General features: G+C 42.8%; 2 protein-coding genes across 7 annotated transcripts in view; one reads left to right on the top strand and one right to left on the bottom strand.

The window, feature by feature from the left end:
- Nucleotides 1–264: 264 nt before the first annotated feature.
- Nucleotides 265–19628, bottom strand: part of LOC128750802 (septin-9-like) — a 44803-nt gene continuing 25439 nt past the window's right edge. For 3 of the 5 annotated variants that reach the window (XM_053851315.1, XM_053851319.1, XM_053851316.1), the window contains 9 exons: nucleotides 6610–6819; nucleotides 5169–5297; nucleotides 4686–4767; nucleotides 4450–4587; nucleotides 3651–3768; nucleotides 3137–3232; nucleotides 2700–2796; nucleotides 1997–2048; nucleotides 265–1610 (listed from right to left, as the gene is read on the bottom strand). In XM_053851315.1, coding sequence (XP_053707290.1) covers nucleotides 1469–1610; nucleotides 1997–2048; nucleotides 2700–2796; nucleotides 3137–3232; nucleotides 3651–3768; nucleotides 4450–4587; nucleotides 4686–4767; nucleotides 5169–5297; nucleotides 6610–6819 — 1064 coding nt within the window. In that variant the 3' untranslated portion in view covers nucleotides 265–1468. Of the gene's footprint in view, nucleotides 1611–1996; nucleotides 2049–2699; nucleotides 2797–3136; nucleotides 3233–3650; nucleotides 3769–4449; nucleotides 4588–4685; nucleotides 4768–5168; nucleotides 5298–6609; nucleotides 6820–12860; nucleotides 12997–19628 lie in introns of those variants that run through there. The other 2 variants (XM_053851320.1, XM_053851317.1) reach the window with 2 other exon arrangements.
- LOC128750803 (uncharacterized) lies at nucleotides 15521–17615 on the top strand. 2 transcript variants are annotated; one of them, XM_053851322.1, is made up of 2 exons: nucleotides 15521–15731; nucleotides 15815–17615. In XM_053851322.1, the coding sequence occupies exon 2, from the start codon at nucleotides 15816–15818 to the stop codon at nucleotides 17298–17300; it is 1485 nt and encodes a 494-aa protein (XP_053707297.1). In that variant the 5' UTR covers nucleotides 15521–15731; nucleotide 15815; the 3' UTR covers nucleotides 17301–17615. The 2 variants fall into 2 exon arrangements, with proteins under 2 accessions (XP_053707297.1, XP_053707296.1); XM_053851321.1 differs by having other exon boundaries at nucleotides 15522–15735.

The following is a 19628-nucleotide window of genomic DNA, read 5'->3' as shown; positions in this document are numbered from 1 at the left end:
GATTGAAATGAAACAGAGTGATTCAAGACTGAAACAAAACTTGATCCAAATATATAAATAATATTTTGAATGATCAGTAGTAGTGAAATAAGACAGAAGACAATACATTGGTAAAACCAATGAGACTTTTTAATATCTACGCATATTCTACTTTAAGTGGTTCTCATTTCATAAAAACACATTGAAGCTCACAAGTACAATGTAATTTGATATATAATTTAAAATATATAAATATGTGGACAGCCTTCATTAACTCTTTCACATAATTATGGACCAATTTTCTCAACTCTTTAAAGAGGATTTATTAATTTTCCTTTGTTGGTCGCTTCCGGAGCAACTGGCATTTGCGGCTGTGGAATTGAAGAAATCTGCTTTTGTGCTTTTGATTACAGCCGAGCTGCGGCCGCGCAGCGCAGGTAGCTGGATTGAATCGAAGGGGCAATCAAGGGAAACCGTAATGACGTCGTAATTAAACTTCTCCAGGACGTGAGTTGCACCTGCAATTAAACGTGGAAGCGATCTGGATTTCCTGTGGTTAGTTATACAAAAGCACACTTGGCATTAAAATGAATGGCTTCCTGGAACACAAACATACAAAGTAAGTATATACAACTGTAACCTTTATTTCTTTAATATACCGGTAAAATTTGTTATCAATAACAAGTACAAAAATCCATCAGAACACAGATATATTGGACAGAACGACAGTGACCACATAAAGAAATGATATAAGTGACAAAGTTGCAGGCTAATATGTGACGAACAGAATCAAATCGAGGCTCTCTTTAAACGTCTGTCTTTGTAAAAAGGAAAGGGTGTTGAATTTAGTAAATAAAGGATTTGCATTCCTCCGCGGCCAATGTGGTTGCCAAATCTCCAATAAATAAAACCAGCCCAGCCTCATACAACGTGTGAATAAATGGACCACATGTATGAAAATAAGTTCACATTTTAAATTGCATAAATATTTAAGCCACTCTTTAAGGTATTTCTAGATGGGAATTATCTGTGGATCAGAACTAAATAATTGAATATAAAAAAACAAAACCATGTGCTTCTTTAAGTGTTGGTAAAGTGCTGCCCGGCATCTTCCCAACCATCAGACGTCAAATTGAAAAGTAAACTTGTAAAGCTGTTGCAGCGACGCAGATGGGCTAAAGAAATTTAACAAACATGATGATTCAATTTGGCACCAGCATTCAATTCTTAGAAAGAAGTTAAGGCAGGCAGCGGCTAAGAGCAACTGAGGAATCAAACTTCTCTTCACTCTCCTGATAGTGAGAGGGTAGTGTTTGTTTTAAAGAGACAACAAACGGTAAACAGTCCATTCAGCTGCTAAAATCATCCTAAAACAGTCCCTCTGAAAGTCTTCTCCTCCTCTGGGACTGGAGTGGTGCAGTCAGTCTCTTAGTGTCTCCAAATACCAGGTTTATTACACTGTGTTGAGGTTCTACGCTGGGACGGATGTCTACATCTCGTGAGCCACGAGGTGATGCTCTGGGAGCCCGTTGGCGTGAGTCACCGCCGTGTTGCTCTCATTGAGGCGTCTCACGCGGTACATTTCATAGTGGATGCTGCTGGTGATGTCCTTGATGTTCTGCATGTGAGTTCTGAAAGAGATAAGCACGTAAAATCAGCTACAGTAAATCACACCAGCCTCATCGCAAGATTACACATTATCAGTTGCTTTTTTTTTGTTTACTAGAAATACATGGCCTCTCGCTGACAAATCATGGAGAAGAAAAAAAAGTACTAATTTCAGAGGCAATATATTGAAGAAAAAATGTAAGACACATGGGAACCAAGTAAAAAGAGTAAACAAATTTATTAGATGTGAGATATGAGAAGGGAAAAAAACTGGACCCTCAAAAATAATCTGTTATGCACTTAAATGTATTAATTAAATAAATTACAATGAGGCTCTCAAACAATTCTATTTACAAAAAAGATACATTTTGGATATATATATATATATAAACATGTTGTTTTGACTCACCTGATGAGGAGATCCCGTAAATAAGCAAACTCACAGTGGGCAATGTTCTCCACTAGAGGACACAGAAAAGGTTTATTAGATTTTTAAAGGCAGTCATTTAGTCAAACGTCCACAAGGGGGAGTTGGCGATCACTGACAGACGTTCACATTCCTGTCTATGAACGTCTACATCCACAGTGACCTTGTGATGAAATAAAGCAAACCACACTAAGATACATGAACATCCTGCTAAGTGATTGCTTGAAGTTACAGGGTGCAGCAAAGGAAATTGAACTTCCTGTACATGACAGCAGATGAAGCGCCTGATCACTGTTCATGCAAGTGAGATGAAACATCTCCAGAAAACATGCAGCTAAGCACAATGGCCTGCGGCAAACCACAAAACCGACTGATTGACGCAAACTTCAAATCAGATTCTGAGCATCACTGCCACCACTTTTCGCTGTCTGTATTCTTCACGTGCTTAATGGTTGACATGTTTCGGTGGTGTACGGTCGCACCATCAGGACAAGGACCGGCGTGTGAGCCAGCTGTGTGCTGTCTGCTGGAAGTGAATCGGTCGCTGACGCACAGTCTGAACTCTTAACAAAGCTCTGTTTTATAGACCGTTTGAACCATTTGTCTTTTCGACAGAAGCACTTTGTGTGTCCAGATAGAAAGGGAAAATCACTGCGCTAGTGGACGGTCGGGGCGGATGTTTCACCTTCGATGGTTCCCCACTTTGTTTTCCTGCCCAGCAGCCTGCGGCCGTTGACCTGGTACTCCTGGTCGCTGCCCACCACAGCAAACGGGATCATCTCCTGAGGGAGCAGGGAGATAGATGTGGATAGATCAGTTCTAGCTGCTGTTAGAAGTACTAGTCATCCAAATAATACTGTCGGAAATTCCACCAAAACACTGGGCTGTCCGTGTCGGACATGATGTCACCGTAGAAGAATATCCCCGTTTACTTTAAAAACACGTGACATAATGACATTGAGGCCGTTTCATGATATGAATGGAAAGTCAAACAACTACTAGCGCCATAACGCACTGCAACAGTGCGATTGAATCCAAAATAGAGCTGCATTGATTTACAAGTAATACAGTCATACTATGCGGCGCGAGCAGGCGTTCCTGCTGAGGTGTCACCAGTCTCACCCTGATCTTCTCATTGATCATTCTGTCCTCCGCGTCTTCATCAAATTCCTTCTGCGGGTAAACGTCAATCCCGTTGGCTCGCAGCTCTTCTCTGATCTGGGGGGCAGCAACAACACTCTTTAAGCAACTTTGAACGAATGAAAACAAGAGTTTCATGGCAGGATTACTCCGGCGGCTGTGATTAATGTCGACTGCAGAGAACAAACGGTCTTAAATGTGAGCGATGCTGGGAGTGGGGCAGGGGATTAACGGTAATCTACCTTCTAATCGACTTTAAATTTGTGGATTAATTGTCTGTTTACAAACAGCGGAAGCTCACCAGGAGCAAGGCCACCTGTTCTCCCATGTGTTCATGAATGGCTTAAACAATCCCTCAGAAACAAAAAACAGTTTCTGTGTTTAACACTGATTATTTATCTTTAAATGAGACCCTCCATGAAGCTGCAGTTACTGTAACACGTCACTGTGAAAAGCATGAAAAGCTCCAGCATCACAGTCACGTCACACTCCTCACCTTCTTCTTGAAGAAGTCCCTCTCCTCTAGCGTGAGCGTGTCGGCCTTGGCGATGACCGGGACGATGTTGACAACCTTGCTGAGACGTCTCATGAACTCTACATCCAGAGGTCGCAGACTGCCGGGACAATGACAGCAAACACACAGGAGACGTTACGTCAACTATCTATTCCAGAGTAAGTTCTCTGACTATCCAACAGCGGGCAGACGAGCCGACCTCAACATAAGCTGCTTCAGTCAAACCGTCCTCTGCACTTACTTCAGGTCATTCTCAAAGTCAGTTCCATATGCAGCCAGACATGTTGTCTGTCTTGTTGTAGCTTAGCTTTGCACCATCAGGCTTTTTAAGGCAAATCCTGAGCAGCTGCCTGCATGACATCTGCAGTGTTGGATCAACATGAAACATAACTGGACGGGGCACCGGGGCATTTCACACCAGCCCCCTCCCCACGCTGACACAGGCCAGGACAGACAAGCCACCGACACTGCTGCTGATCTGCTGTCAACTTTGGCTCTTGATGGTCAACAGCTGCTTTAAACATTTGGAAAAATGCTTTTAGAGTGAATTTATCACTTGATGGCCACGAGACTGTGCACCATCCCCCAATATTCCCTGTCGGAGGAGGGAGGGCGATCAGAGCCAGATGTGAATGTCAGTAAAAATGAGAGAACATGGAACATTGTTCTGCTTAAGAGTTGGTGTCTCTTGTTACACTTGTGTAAACGGATGTGCACAGAACATCTCGATGCATTCCCGTCCCTCTGGAGCCAGTGTGTCTGGTGAGTTCTAGGTTCCTACCAGTGTCCAGTCGGGGGGATAAAATATATGCAGCAGTGGACTCTGGAGTCTGGGATCCGTTTCTTCCTGTTAATGTTGATTTCCTCTTGCAGATAGGCCTCGTACTGGTCATTAATAAACTTCATGATGGGCTGCCAGCTGAAGGGGAGGACAGAAAGGAAGGAAAACAGAGTGTACGGGGTTAGAAAGGTTCGAAACCGAGGCTCATTTCAAGGCAAATATTTCATCGAACCCACCAGTTCTCGTTGTTGATCTGGTCTCCAAAACCTGGCGTGTCAATCACCGTCAGCTTCATCCTCACGCCCTTCTCCTCGATGTCTGAACACAAGATTTCAATTATCATCAGCGGCTGCATGGATTCCACAGTTAACATGATTAAAGTTGTAATCTGAATGGAAACTGACAGGAAAACATCTTCATAAATAGACTGTCAATCTGAATGGGACCTGCAGCACTCTGACAGCCATGTTGACATCACGAAGACAAGCATGTGTGTCGGAGATGAATCACCGTGTTTCCAGTGGGTCTCTGTCAGAACCATCAAATGTTTGTGCAGCAGGACTGGATGAATGAATACATCCTAGCACTACATCACTGAAACACTATCATCACTACAGGCCTATTAGCTCCTGTGCTGTGATGTAAAGAGGAAAGGGTTGGTCTGATGACGTGACCCATTTAGAAGGCAAAGGTGACACAAGTGAAGAAGAATGTGCTACCGTGACTGATGGACTTGATCTCGATGGTCTTGGGGATCTTCTCCTGGGCCATGGCCATGGCAGACTTGCGGCTGACTTTAGATTTGAACAGCGTGTTCATCAATGTGGACTTGCCCAGACCGCTTTGTCCTGAGAGCAGAAGCAACAGCTTAGTGCAGCCACACAGCACAGCGCTAGGCTTGGAACAACAGTGGAACATGAGCGAAGAGCGCCTTACTCGACCAGTAAACCTCATTCAGTTTTACTGCCTTTTAATCACAGAGCAGATGAAGTGAAACAACAATGTAGCTTCCTGGCATCAAACCTAGTTCAGCTCACTAATGGATAGAATTTGGATTAAAACATCACTCACTCACAAGGTCATTGTTAATGAGATTTATTATTAATCTGTAGTCAGAAAAGAGAGGCAATGATGTGTCCAAGGCTGGAGGGAGAACAGGACGGGAAAGACGCACAGAGAAATGGAGACTCAATAGAGACTCACTCATTCATCTATTTACTCGTTCATCTATTTAGGATACTATCACAAAGTCAACTTATAATAACTAAAAAATTACATTTAAGTTTTCTTTTATATGTAGCACTGCTAAAAAAACAAAACTGAAATTGTAAATACAACATAGGTGAACAAAATGTGACTGTGGAGTGAAGTTTCTCCATATTAGAATTAGTTCATGCTTTAAATCAAAGGTAAAGACAGAGAGGCTGTTTTCCATCCTGCCTCAAAGTAACTTTAACAATCTCTTGCAACTGGAGTGCAGATTAGCTCAAAATAAAGACCTATATGTGGTGATTTGGGTGAAGACACCAACCCAGTCATCCACTTGAGCGTTTCCTCCTGTAATGCTCTTCTCAGAGAGGCAGAATTTCCACCTCGCCTCATGTGAAACCACACAAGTTCAAAATCACATCCCGTGCTCAGACTTCACCTCAAACCCTGAGGCTGCCACTTCAGCACCTTCATTTGAGGATGAAACCGACTGTCGCGACAAAGAGATACAGTCGGGTGGAGGCAGTTAGAAGGTGGTCTGTCTACTCAGAGGGGTGTGTGTATGATTAACTCTTAATTTATTACGCATCTCATCACAGGGATCCGGGATAAGTGGAGGTGAAAGTCTCGCTGCTTGTGTACCTGCCTATTAAAACAGGTAAAAGGTGACATCATCTGTTGAAACACGATAAAAGAGGGACCTTTGTGTATCCTGAGTATATACAGCATATACAAAAAGGTGTCTGGGACACGCCCTGAAGAAATCTCCCTCTCCCTGTCATAACTTCTACATCTTCTACAGCAGTTCAACCAGTTCAGATATTTACTGGAAACACGCTGGGTGACAGCTTGGAGCTGCTGTGTGCAAGTGAGTTCACACAACTGTGTGGAATGCATGTGTGGTTTATTAAATCAGCAACACATCATTAAATATTCAGGTGTTCCACTTACCCACGACCATGATGTTGAGTTCAAAGCCCTGCTTCATGGCCTTCCTCCTCATCTGTTCCAGAATGGCGTCAATGCCGACATAACTGAAGTCCACCACGGGGCCACCGGACCTGTCCCCGTACAGACCACCCATGGCCGAGGACAGCGCAGAGTCTGACATCACCGTCTCCGTCATGGCGCTGCTGCTGTAGCTGGGAATCACCTCTGGCCCTGCTTGGACAAACAGAGAAGAGCCATTCAGCACGGGGTCATAGTTCAACCGCAGCTAGCCGCCTCTTGCCAAATATAGACGAAGACCCAAACTGCTGCTCCTCATCTGATTATTTTGCTACCTGCCTAATGATCCGTCCGTTATTCTAGCGCAAACAGCTTCCAACTTACTCCCAGTCAGAGGGAATATTTCGACTCATCCAAGCCCAGTTGGCCGAGAGGAAACTGAAAATATACTCTGTAACATTATCCTGCTTCGCAACTTGGCAGAAATGTATCTCAGCAGTTTGTTTTTTTAGCGATTACTCCAACATCCAGCCGAGGAATGCAGGGCTCTGTGTCCAATCAGGAGATAAATATTCCACTTTTATTCGATTGGAGCTCACAAATGAGCTCCAGGAGAAGGCTGGTGCAGCCTTTCGCTTGTCAAGGTAAAGAATGTACATGTTGGGGTTATACACAGGGGCCTCCTTTTCCCCGCTCTTTGCTTTGCAGAGTGTTGCGGTGCCATTTAGACAGACAGGAGACACTGCAGGAACACAAGCTGCTCAGCAATACACGCACAGAAAAAGATGTTTTGGTTGTTGTGCATTCGTCCACTGACACAGTCCACGCTCTCCACCTGGCCCCTCCGCACACACACACACACGTACAAGACAAAGATTTATAGGCTATTAGATCGGTCCGGGCACAAACCCTGCTGCACTGGTGAGACTCAAAGAAATCCCAATTTACTGCACTGATTAATGGAAGTAGTTCGGTGCAGAAAAACATCACTGTGGAAACTCAACTCAGGAGTTCAAAACCAACACGCTGTTTAATAATGAGCTCCATTGTGTGTGTGTGTGTGTCATGGAGACCCACCTATGGAAGCTCTGCTGGCCTCCTACACCACTTCCTCATCCTGTTCCAGCGGTCAGTCAGCAACTCGCACTGACTTTTTGCCCTCAAGGACGTCCCTACCCCTCCCTCAGCTGATAATCTCCTCTTCTCTCAGCATCGCCCTTTCCTCCATCAACACTACGATTCTGTCTTATCTGCACCAGCGTCTAAGACGTTACACGCTATTTTCACTCTGTTCCTCCTTCCATCCACCTGGCTTTCATCTCAAAACCCATATTTGGGATCAATTTGTCTCCCTCCCTCTATACACCCTGCATCACTGCAGACAACAAAGATGCCTGTGTTTATCATTCCCAGCATGTGTTGACGGTTCTTTGTCATATTTCTTTTACAGCCTTGTGTACATAGCAGAAACAGTGGCTGGAGGCGATCGCCCATTGACAAGCAAGTCTCACCTGAAGTCTGTCAACATCAAAGGCACTTAACCAAAACAACTCACCTGAACAAGATACACGATTTGAACTAGCGCACAGGCCACAGCATTTGCCTTGTCAAAGCAAAGCTAGCAACCCTTCTTTAGCAACAAGAACTGTCACCCAACATGGTGTTGCATTTCCAAAATCAACAAGTCTTTTGAATTTACCAAAGTGTATGTTTCAGAATGTTTAGATATTACCTTTCAAAACATGCTTGTGTACATTACAAGCTAAAGATGAGCTGGAAAGTGGCGACCAGAAAGGCTAACAAAGGATGAAACTATTTTCTTTACTCAATACATTCAGTTGTCCGCAGTCACCAGTTGGCACACTGTTTCTAGCAGGAATCACGATCCTGCCGAAATAAACAACTGAAGGAGTGCAATATAAACACATCTGCAGGTGAAGAAGTACCCCTCCCAGTCATGATTATCCTCTACTCGCTCTGGATTTGCCATAAAAAAAACTTGAAATCACAAACCTGTACTGCAAATCTCATATTTAGTAACTTGAATGTCAGATTAAAGAAGTACCATTTGTCAAGTACACTATTTTAACTAGCTTCTGTTGAACTGAAAACTGCCCTTCCTGGGTCCGACTCATGTTCAGAGCAAGTGTGGAGCAGAGCAGACTATAAAAATGGCACGCGCTCAAGAAGACAAAGATTTACAGATGTCCTGAAACCTAAATGGTTCTTTCCCACAGAGAAGAAAGGCTTTCTAAATAACAAATGATGAATGCTGCTGCCCAGTGGCCACAGTCGAAGTTGTGTCAAAGACCAAATTACTTGGCAAAAAAACAAAACATAAAAGGATTTCAAATGTTCTTGGTCGATGGTGTGGGAAAGTCATGAAAGGGACTTTGTACAGTAGGTAAGAAAGTTTTTTTTTTACTAAAATGCTGTTTAAGACATAAAGAGTTTAGTCTTCTGTAGCTTCTACTTTGATAAATTGGAGAACATTATTATGATTATTTATTATATTAAATGAAACTACAATAGGGAACAGGTTTTTAGCACTATAAACTTTAGCAAACTTTTAGGTCTTTTCTCTGCTAACAATTCCGACTGCTCAAGCACTAACATGTTTAAAGAGGCTGGACATGTGTTTGAACAATCCTAGGCCTGGCAGAGAACCTTTTTGGAGACAAGACACACCAGGAACGGAGGAACATCTTTTGTCCTCCCTAAAAAGACACCGTGATTACAATTTGGAATAGTGAAAACTGCATTAGTGTGTCTAGTGTTTATAAGAGCCCTGTGTCAGGTTAATAGATGCCACTAACATGAGAGAGGTCGATCGCTATTTCGTCTACACTGTTGGTGACTCTGTAGTTCGGCAAAAAGATGGCAAGACTGAAATAATTCCCTTTTCTTTCCGAGAATAAGAATTGAATTGAGAATTTGGAAAGAGGTGGATGACTCATTCTTGCTATTCTGCTTCCAATCGCCAGCACTCAAGAATTATTTCTCAGGTTTCCAAGTGCATAAATCGTCCTTATTCTTTTATACGATGGCAGGCGAATGTAAAAACAAGCCAACAGAAAAGGGGAAGAAAAGAGAAGACAATGATGAGAAGAGGTGGATGGAGGCAGGGGAAGTACAGAACATGAATCAGAGAAAAGGTCAGAGGAAACGGTGGAGTGGAGAAAGGAGAGAAACAGTTCACACCAGAATCAAGATTTATTCTGTTTCTGCTTGTTTCATTCCTCACCACAGGCCGCTGAAATCGGACACAAGCGCAGCTGGATCCAGTTAAACGTGTCCATGCTCATTTCATTTCTTTAGGAAAACATGAAAACGACACAGATCAATGCATTTGTCAACTTGGTTTCTGGATTTGTGGGCAGTGGAGCCGAGTCATGCCCTGCCTGTCCAGGGTGTTGATCGTGAAAAACTGGCTCACAGGTCAAGGGTTGTGTTCCCAGGTGGGGTTGAAAAGTTAGAGTCAAAATCTATTACTACTTTTGCAAAAAAAAAACAAAAAGATGAATCACTCCAAAAGTTTCAGAGCAATGATGAGTTAGACAAGTGGTCACAAGCAATCCTGCTGCAAATGCATTTATACAGGATCATTTTCCGTGAGATAGTTGCACTTCTGTTTCACGTTCTAACCTACACACCCGGCAGGTTGGGCCAACGTTCTGTCACCTGAAGCCTCTTGTAAAATCAGTAGACTGAACTTCTAAAAGAGTCGTTTCAATCCTTGAGTCTTTTATGAGTCGTTTTTAAAAAGAAACATCTGCTCTATTGTCTCTAATTACATTCCCAGAGAAGACAAAAAGCTTTTCGGTTACATTTGCTGAGCGTCTGACCCACTTTTAGAAGTGTGTAAACATTTTAATAATGTCATATAAATCCCCTGGGAGGGCTGCTTCCTATATTGTGAGGGAGGAGTACAAGGCCTTAGCATATAGAACATCTCAGTTAGATTTCAGCCGTGTTTATAAAAGACCCAGGGGCGGTACATAACCAAAACATGCAAAACAATTTTCCCACCCTTACAGTGAATCCGTCAATAAAGAAAGGAAATTGAAGTGGTGACTGTGCAAACATCATCTGCTTTGTTATTAAAGCCAGAATGTTTGTGGAGCGAGGCCCAGTTCCCAGACTTCCCATTAGTTGGTTTTGCAGAGGTGCGCGCCCTTTGACCTCTACGGCCTTTTAAAAAGCTCATCAGTTTACCCAATGCTGGAGACTGGTCACTAATTAGAGGAGGTGACGAGCTTGTAAACACTAGTTCGCAGATGGACGTCAACAGCGTGTTTGAGTGAGACATCACATACGGGTTGGAGCTGTTGAAGAGCATGATTGTGATAAATATAAAGAACAATAGGGCAACGGCACCAGTTGTAGTACGACCCCTTTTTTAAGTGTACAAAAGGACCAACATCAGCAAAACACATTCTGTTCAACCATTCCAGATGGAGACAATACAAGAGCTCAGAGCTTCACATTACTTGTGTTCATCTACATGTGGTCAAAGAAACCAATGGGCCTCGACCTAAGAGCTAAAATCTTAAGTGTTCTGTAAAGATGCACAATAACTGGCAGCAGAAAGTAAAACTTCCGAGGTCATGAAGTCATCGGAATCTCACTTGTCGTAATATGTCAGCCTGCCATTATTTTCAATTTGCTGAAGTTGTTAATGGCAATAGGTTGCGGTAGCACTGCCGGCAGATCTTTTTATCTCAAGAGCACAGGTCATAGTGTATCAGTTTAATGGTTGGCTGATGGCAAACGTGGATCTATGACGCCAGAGGCTCAAGAATCCAACCTCTGACCTCATGCATACCCAAACCTTAAAGAAGGGTTCAAAGATCTAGGCATATTTTGTACATGTGTCGACTGACAAGCAACCAGATTGTCAGACTAGAGGCTATTCAGTCACTCGTTTGCCATGTCTTATAGTGCCTGACTACATGGAGTGCATGAACTCGCAATGACAATAATTTATGCAAGATGCAAGAGTTGCATCTGTGTATAGCTGCCGATGCCCAAACCACCCACTGAGGGAAAGCCATTTTTGTATCTTTGATCTGTATTTTAGCCCTTGACCTCAAGCTATTTGAGGGTAACAAAGGGTTCCCAAAATGGGGAATGGTTGTGTGGTCAAGTAAACTTAGTCCCCGTGCTCTCGAACCAAAGAGAAAATACTAAAAGCGCAACGCATTGACAAGCTCTGAAGCAAAATGAACCACTTTTAAGCAGGGACTCTTCAGCAAGTTGAGCCATCCAAAGAGTCAGATCCCATTTTAAGACAGGAAAGGAATCCTCCAAGCTTGAAATGTGACGTGTGAGCAGCCAGGTGGTATCTCCAGGACTGTAGCATGTGGCATATCCAACAATGCAACTATTTTTAGCCACAGCACTACAACACAACAAGCACCCCATGCCTGGAACTACAATAGGAATCTATGGTCTAAACACCACTGTGTCTAATTACAACTCAACGATGAATGCTCTGCTCACATTCCTCTGGATGTTTTGGTTTTTTTTGGACTGAAACGATTAAATACGAAACAGAGCCAATCGTCATCCACACTGCAGAAGATATGCAGAGAATGTACAGCCTGTTGAGCTATGGGGATGAAAATCTTATCGATTCTCCGGTTACATTTCTGAAATATTTTGCGTTTGACTTGCACAGTGGAACTCCACAAAAGACGATACAAAATTTCACATTCAACAATCACTGAACGACGCAAAAAGCGGCCAATATACAGAAGCTTGACCTTTTGGACGTCCTACCAGACACTGGGGAAAGGCCATGATCTGTTCTCGCCTGGCAAAGCGCTCAGGCCACAATAGGGCTCCTTTTAATAGCTGTGTGAGTGTAAGAATGTGTGTGAGCCAGACCAGGGGTGGCTGACTTTGAAAGGTGAAGATGGCACTTGGCAGAAAGCAGGAAGCTACTGAGATGTTGAATAGACCATCCTCAAATACAGTTTTAAACATCATCTGCTGGTGAATCACACCTCAACAATTCCAGTGCACCACATGGAAAATGTGGAATTTTCCAGGTTCCATTTTTTGACAAAAAATTGTTACTTTCAATTCATTAAGTCATCCACGACACAGACTGAAAAAAGCTCAGATTTCCATGACAGACAGAGACACTGCAGTACTGAAACACATTCTGGTCAGACTACACACAAAACGTCCCATCAGCTTCTGTTATTGCAAACAGGCAGACGCACTCAGACACAAAGCAGAACACTCACCGTTAGTGACGTGTGTATGTGTGGGACTTGTCCTCTGTCGAAGTGAAGCACTCAAGTGAGAGGCCAAAAACTCTGGAAGCTCTGGAAGCTTTTGCCTGCCCCTCCCACCCAAACTTGTCATGTGACCCAAAGCACTAGAGAAAAAAGGGAGACACCCACTTCCTTCAGCTATATGAAATTCATCATGCAGGTCAGAGCACTGGATTGTTTTCTACGTTAAAGACTCAGACAGTCATCGTTGGGACCTGATGATCCCTCACCAGAGCACCAGGGAGAATTTACAACCCCAATTACCTGTCCTGACCCCGTAGTCTGCTCCTTGGGCTGCACATTCATCACATCCCACTCATTCCTATCCCACAGCATCGGGAGATATGGAATCCCTATGGACTAAATACCTTTTTTGTTCGCCTGTCAGCGGATTTTTCTGAATGGAATCCATGTTTGGCAACAAAATAAGCATAACAATCAAACATTTTCACAGGAGAACACATATATTTCAATGACTGTATTATAGTGGGCAATCATGGATCCAAGACAGCCTGTCTGACAACTTGTTTGACCATTTATTTTCAGACATTTTTTCCCTAAAAGGGGAGATGAGAAACAGGATGGACAGAATAGGAAGAAGATGAAGAATGGGGGTATAGAAACAAATGAAAAGTAGAAGAAAAATAACTAGGAAACAACTGCAACAAGGAAAACAAAAATATGTTAGAAAGAAAGAATAAATGAAAAAGAAAGGAAAAGCTACAGAAAAATCAAACGTTGCAAAAGAAATGGTCCACAGAGCACAGGAATGAAAACAAAAGACAAACAGGAAGAATGAAAAGTAAAAGCAGAAACAAAAGGAAAATGAGGACAGGAAAAAAGTCTCGAGGGAAAAGAAGAATGAAAAGAGGAAACAATCCAAGAAAAAAAAACACTGAACAAAATCGAAGGAAGAAATAGATAAGGTGATAAAAGAGATAGAAGACACAAGGAAGGAAAGAATGAGAAGAAAATGACTGAAAAATGACTACAGAAAGAGTCAACAGAATAGAACCATGGAAGAATGACAAGCAAAGAGAATGGAAACAGAAAGCAAAATTGAAAAGTAAAACTGGTACAACCAAAAGAGTAGAAGAAAGATAGACAGCAAATTAAAAGGGGAAACAAAATGAAAGAAAGTGAGGAAATAAGAAAAATGAAAGGCAACAAAATAAGGAAAAAGAAAATGAGCCAAAAACACAAAGAGGAAGAGAGACAGCTCTTCTAGACTGCCCCGGGTTTCATTTGGACTCAAACTCATATTTGCTGATGCAACATCATCACTTCTGGTGTCTCCTGAAGTTAGTGAGGACTAATTCCGGGTCATCATACGAAGCATGTGTACTTAGGATTAGAGAGGAGAGAAAACAGCTGTCTCCAGAGCCAGGGGAGAGTAATAACACACTTTTTTCTGTAGATTCACCTGTACGCCTTAAAGACTCGAAAGACCTGACTGTGACATCCTCGTAACAGCGCCACCAACACCTCACTGGTGGTTGAGTTTATACAGATATGAGGCACATCTGAAATGGAGACATAAACAAACCATGTTGCCTGCACCCACCGAGTGAGCCAACGATCATTTGTTTAAACGGATTCAAAACATTGGCAGGCTGCTGAGTTTCTGTGCTGTTGCTAGTAACAGAGACTCCTCGGTGGAAAATATCTGCTTTGAGAGGAGAACGGTTCTGTATGGAGGAAGCCAGTGTGGGGGGTTACCGGGGCCACAAAGAGCCAACATGTTGTCATGCATTGGCAGATGGACAACGGTGAGTTTTGACAGCAGCATTCCATGTGGCTCCCCAAGGAACTTCAAGACATAGATGGATGATCGGAATCGGCATGGAAAAATAAGAGGGGCAGTGAGAGAGCCTGGGTAAATGGGAACAGTCAGACTCATAGTATTTGACAGCTTTTATTATGAAGCACAAATTCAGCCAGGCCTGGCAGCATACAATCGTGGCTACAGGGGAACTGCTCAATCACTTGTAAATACTCCTCTTGATGGGGGAACAGGACTCTAAACCTCTCTACAAGCACTTGCAAGGACGGCAGCTAGTGTGACACTACCCCCTGCTGGTTACTGATGGAGGTTCAGTAGTCAAGAGAAAATCTAGTCAACGCATCGACAAGTTTGGAAACAAATACAATTGTCTGCTTGTGTTTAGCATAGATGCTGATGCTCCAGGTCCTCAACTAGCTTCTATATTCTGCACACTAGTTTAGTCTTTTTCATTTGCCTTTTGACTTGTTTGGTTAACACAATATACCATTAGGACAACAGGCCGTATGAAAATGGTTTCTGTAGCACAATGAAGATATTGGATTTAAAAATCAGCTGTGTCCATCTCAAATAGTCATTTACCACGTTGGTAATGTCTGGACTGTAATAGAAATACATTTATTTAAAGAAAATATTGACAATTTTTAAGTGACCCCAATTTTTTTAACAGTATAATGTAAGTAAACAACATAATAAAAGGTTTTGTTACTTCTAAAATGAAAGGGAATCAAGATCAACGAAATAAGTTTCAGTTTCTGTTCTCCCTCAGTGAGAGCTGCAGGGGAGGAGGAGCAGGGAGGGGAGGAGGAAGGGGCGGAGGAGAAAAAAAGGAAGAAGAATGGCTTTAAAGTCACATTAAGGTCTCACTCTAACCTCAGGATTCTCTTTCTGATGTAATCGCACAGACTAGAGCTGATGTGGAGCTTCGATAGTGATGTAGAGCTTCAGCATTTCCGGGTTCCATTTCCAGAGAAACAGAACTTGGGGCGGGTATAAGTTGCCAGCACACTCGCACACTAACAGAAGCACAGCAGAGACAGGAAGAGAAGAGTGAGAAGGCAGGTAAGCTCTGGCTTTACTTTCAACACTTTACTGTGTTTTATGTCCTTTTACGTGAGTGCTGATTTGAATATCTTCCCAGGATGGCAGTTTTTGGACGGGAGTTGTTTACCTCGCTGGCTCTGCTGGCAGCGCTCAGCTCGGTCTCAGCAGTCCAAAAGCTGAATTCAATCAAGCAACTAAAGAAGCTGGACTTCGGCAGCTCAGTCCCCAAACACAGCCTCCTGCTGCTCCACTGGTTCGCCAATGTCATCGACATCAGTAACAACGACGTCATATATCTGACTTTTGACCTTGGCGAATATGGCTCGCATCACTATGGAAACTTTGAGGGAATTTTGAACACTCTGCCTCAAGGAAACGCTCGGTACCGCTACGTCACTGTAGGCAACCTCGCGAATCAAAATGAAATCAGCGATTTTCCCAGTTACGTCATCAACCCACCACCCGAGTTCAGAGCATTCGGGAACCAAGACCGGATCGTCTTCAGGGTAAGGGAGTCCAACAATCGGAGACAAAATCAACAGATTATTGATGAAGTTTATCTCACGCAACATTTCGGACGACAACACGCAAGTACAAGCTATGATGAAAACTACACTTATCAGATCACCACAAACCTTTTAAGGGAGATCAGAGAGTTTTCTGTGGAAGACCAAACCAGCACCTTGTCTGAGCTCAGAGACGACTTCCAGGATGACATCAGCGACTATGAACTCAAGAGCATTAAAATGAAATGGGGGAAGTTGGCCATCCTCGGATTGTTCCTCTACATTGTGATCGAGAAAAAGTACTCGGTCCGGAAGAACAACCAGCCACAGAAAAAAAAGAAAAAGGATTTCGTGGTCAACATTCCAGACTCTGGATCATACTATCATGACCATCCAGGCCATTCATCACGTAACTACAACAATCGCATGCCAGCATCGTGGCAGCAACATTTGGTTCAAGACAGCATTGAACTCAAGGTGACCACAGGAGGAAATGGAAAAGCCAGAATCAAGTGGCGGAATGTTCCTCGCCATCGTCTGCAGGAGGATGTAATGGTTGTGCTTTACAAAGAAGGAGAAACCGAGTCATGTTTCAAAAAGTCAATAGGAACCAAAGATGGTTCTTGCGACACCAGCGTAGCTCTAAACGAGGGCCTTCACGCTCGGCTCCACAAGGCAAGGACAGTGTTGTGTTTCTGGAAGTCGCCAGATGAGGAGATCTCCAGAGGACCAGCGTTCACAAGTCCTGGGAGTGTCCACATCTCAGGCTACGATGCAAGTCTGCAGCTCTTTGTGAAAGACGGTAAGGCCTGTGCGCGCATCTACATCCAACCATCCTTACGCGAGTGGAGGTCACTCTTCAACAAGGCCTGGGTTGGATTCTACACAAGTGCCGACAAAGCTACAAATGAATACGAGTTTTGGAAGTGGCAGTGGGTGACCAATTTCACACAAACTGACTGCGAAAACGTCGTCACCATTTTAGAGTATCATTCAAGTATGACCATTGCCACAGGAGTCCAGGCTCGATTCATAATGGATGGACTTGCCAAGGCTTGCTCCCCCTGCTGGCAGTGATACATGCTGCATCAATAGATGGTCCTCTGCTGTAATGCACTGAACAGTGTGTGTGATGCGAGACATCAATCATTCATTGCCGAACAATCAGACATGAAGCCGGGACAACAACAAGGTTCACCTTTTTTTCTAATGTTTTGATCAACTGTGAGTAGGCAAGCATGTATATTTGAAATTCTCTTTATTTTTGCACTGATAATTGCTTTTGTTTCTATATTGTTGGTCATTTGTCTGGTAAGTCTGTGGAAACACAATTTTTAAGATGTAAAAAAAACATTGCACTGATGAATAAATAAGAAGAAATAAAATATTTTCAACAACTTTTCGTTTATGGTGTTCTGAATATTACCTACACTATGTTTCATGCACAACTAAACTGACAGATCTTACCATTGTGACACGCACTGTTTTTTAAAAAGGCCTTTGTGTAGCAGAGAAAAACTGCAGCTGCGTAATCAAAAGCCGAGCACAAGACCTCATGAGACACTGACTCATCATTAAAAAACCCTGTAGACGACACATCAAATAAGCGCAGGAAATGATTTCATTGCGTGAAAGAGCATTTTAAATGAAATAATAATCTGTATTTTCAACAAAGATTGTCGGTTTATCCAAAGCGTGGGAGAGAATAGGGGGTGACATCAGGTGTTGACATGTCACCCCATGTAAGTGACTGACATGTAAGTGACTGAATAACCTGTCAAAGTGCATTATGGGACATAATATATGTCAAAATAAGTGACTTCATTAAAAGCTAGTCTATTAAAGCTGCTTAAAAAAATCAAGTGAAAAGTAACTTTTGCCTTTGACCTTTGTCCTGCTTTTTTACTGCGAGGTTTGCTTTATTTATTCAACTGTTATTTACCTCCTATCTGTGTCACTCCATGTCACTCCTGCTTTTTGGTGCAAAGGTGAGCCAAAAGTCTAAACTTAATCCACCTTACTTTACGCTACCTGATTCTCACCTCTTGTATCAGAGCGGAGATGCAAGGAGCACAAGGAGTGTTTTAAAAATGGCAGTCGAAGGCTTTCTATTTTTGTATAAAGTGATTTATGGCATGAATATTTGGAATGTATCCCTTCGTAGCGGCCCACGCCTGATTACCACACAACAAGAATCAAGAGCAACATGCAGACACAGCTGTCCTCACATGTGTGTCGTGTCTCCACACCCACTCACACTGAATCATTAAATACAAAAGTGGACAGATAAGGCCCCATTCAACTCCAGTTACTTTTCCAACTCACTAGATGGGGGTGACAGTCACCATCTTCGAACAGTGATCAGTTTTAATCTCATTTTAACACTGGTTCTTGCCCCTCAAAATACAAGGTATTGAAAACATGAACTTAACATAAGAAAATATATGATCAAACAACATTTTAAACACGTATTGTCATGGTGTAATAACGTTTTCTCTGTCCTCTCCTTGAGTCAGATTTCACAACAGTCATAGTATGTGGCCCCTGGTCTAGACTGATAGTATCATCGATTGTTGTTGTGCTATATGGCGTTCAGTAATGTGTTTGAAATCACGTCACAGTCCAACTAGAATCATATCACAGGTCAACTCTGTGATCTCACGCACAATAAACATCCATTATGCCTAGATAAGACCAAATAAAAACACAGAACAGCGCAATGTACCCCATGAGTCCAGAAGATGGAGCCAAATCACAAGCTCCCCAAGCTCAGTTACAAAGGAACAGCTTTTGTCATATCCACTATTTCAAACAAGGGTCCTCAAACTCACGGTCCTCTCAATGAAGGAAACATTTCTAACTGGCATAATCTAAAGCTTGCAGAACACAGATAGTAACCAGACAGGGACCACAGAAAAGCACCCACTTCATTAGAGGGCTACTGGATCAGCTCAATGTTTGCTTACTGCCTCTTCGTGCAAATGAGTTTAATATCACCCACAAATAAATCAATCCTCCACCAACTTAACACAATGTTAAGCTGGTCTTTTACAACACAGTATCTCATATTTTGTTTGGCAAAAAAACGAAACACTTCAGTGTCTGTGAAAACTATTCTGAGGAGAGAAAAACATTTTAAGTGTAGGTTCAAACTTAAATAAGTCATAAATGACACCAAAAGATTATGTCTAGAAGCCTCCCTCCACTGTAAGCCAGCGTTCTTATTTCCATCTGTGGGACTAGTCCTGGCATCTTCATCACACTCAATGACCTACATTCACAGAGCAGAAACAAACATTGTCACAAGACTTGGTCTCTGTGTTCCTTCTGGCTGTCATTACTTTAATCCTGACTTTCAATATCGAGCACCCACAGAAGTACTGAGACAAAGGCATCAAACCATTT

This window comes from Synchiropus splendidus, chromosome 19 (genome assembly GCF_027744825.2).
Source record: "Synchiropus splendidus isolate RoL2022-P1 chromosome 19, RoL_Sspl_1.0, whole genome shotgun sequence".
Taxonomy (NCBI): Eukaryota; Metazoa; Chordata; class Actinopteri; order Syngnathiformes; family Callionymidae; genus Synchiropus; species Synchiropus splendidus.
This window is presented reverse-complemented; position numbering and strand designations above follow the sequence as displayed.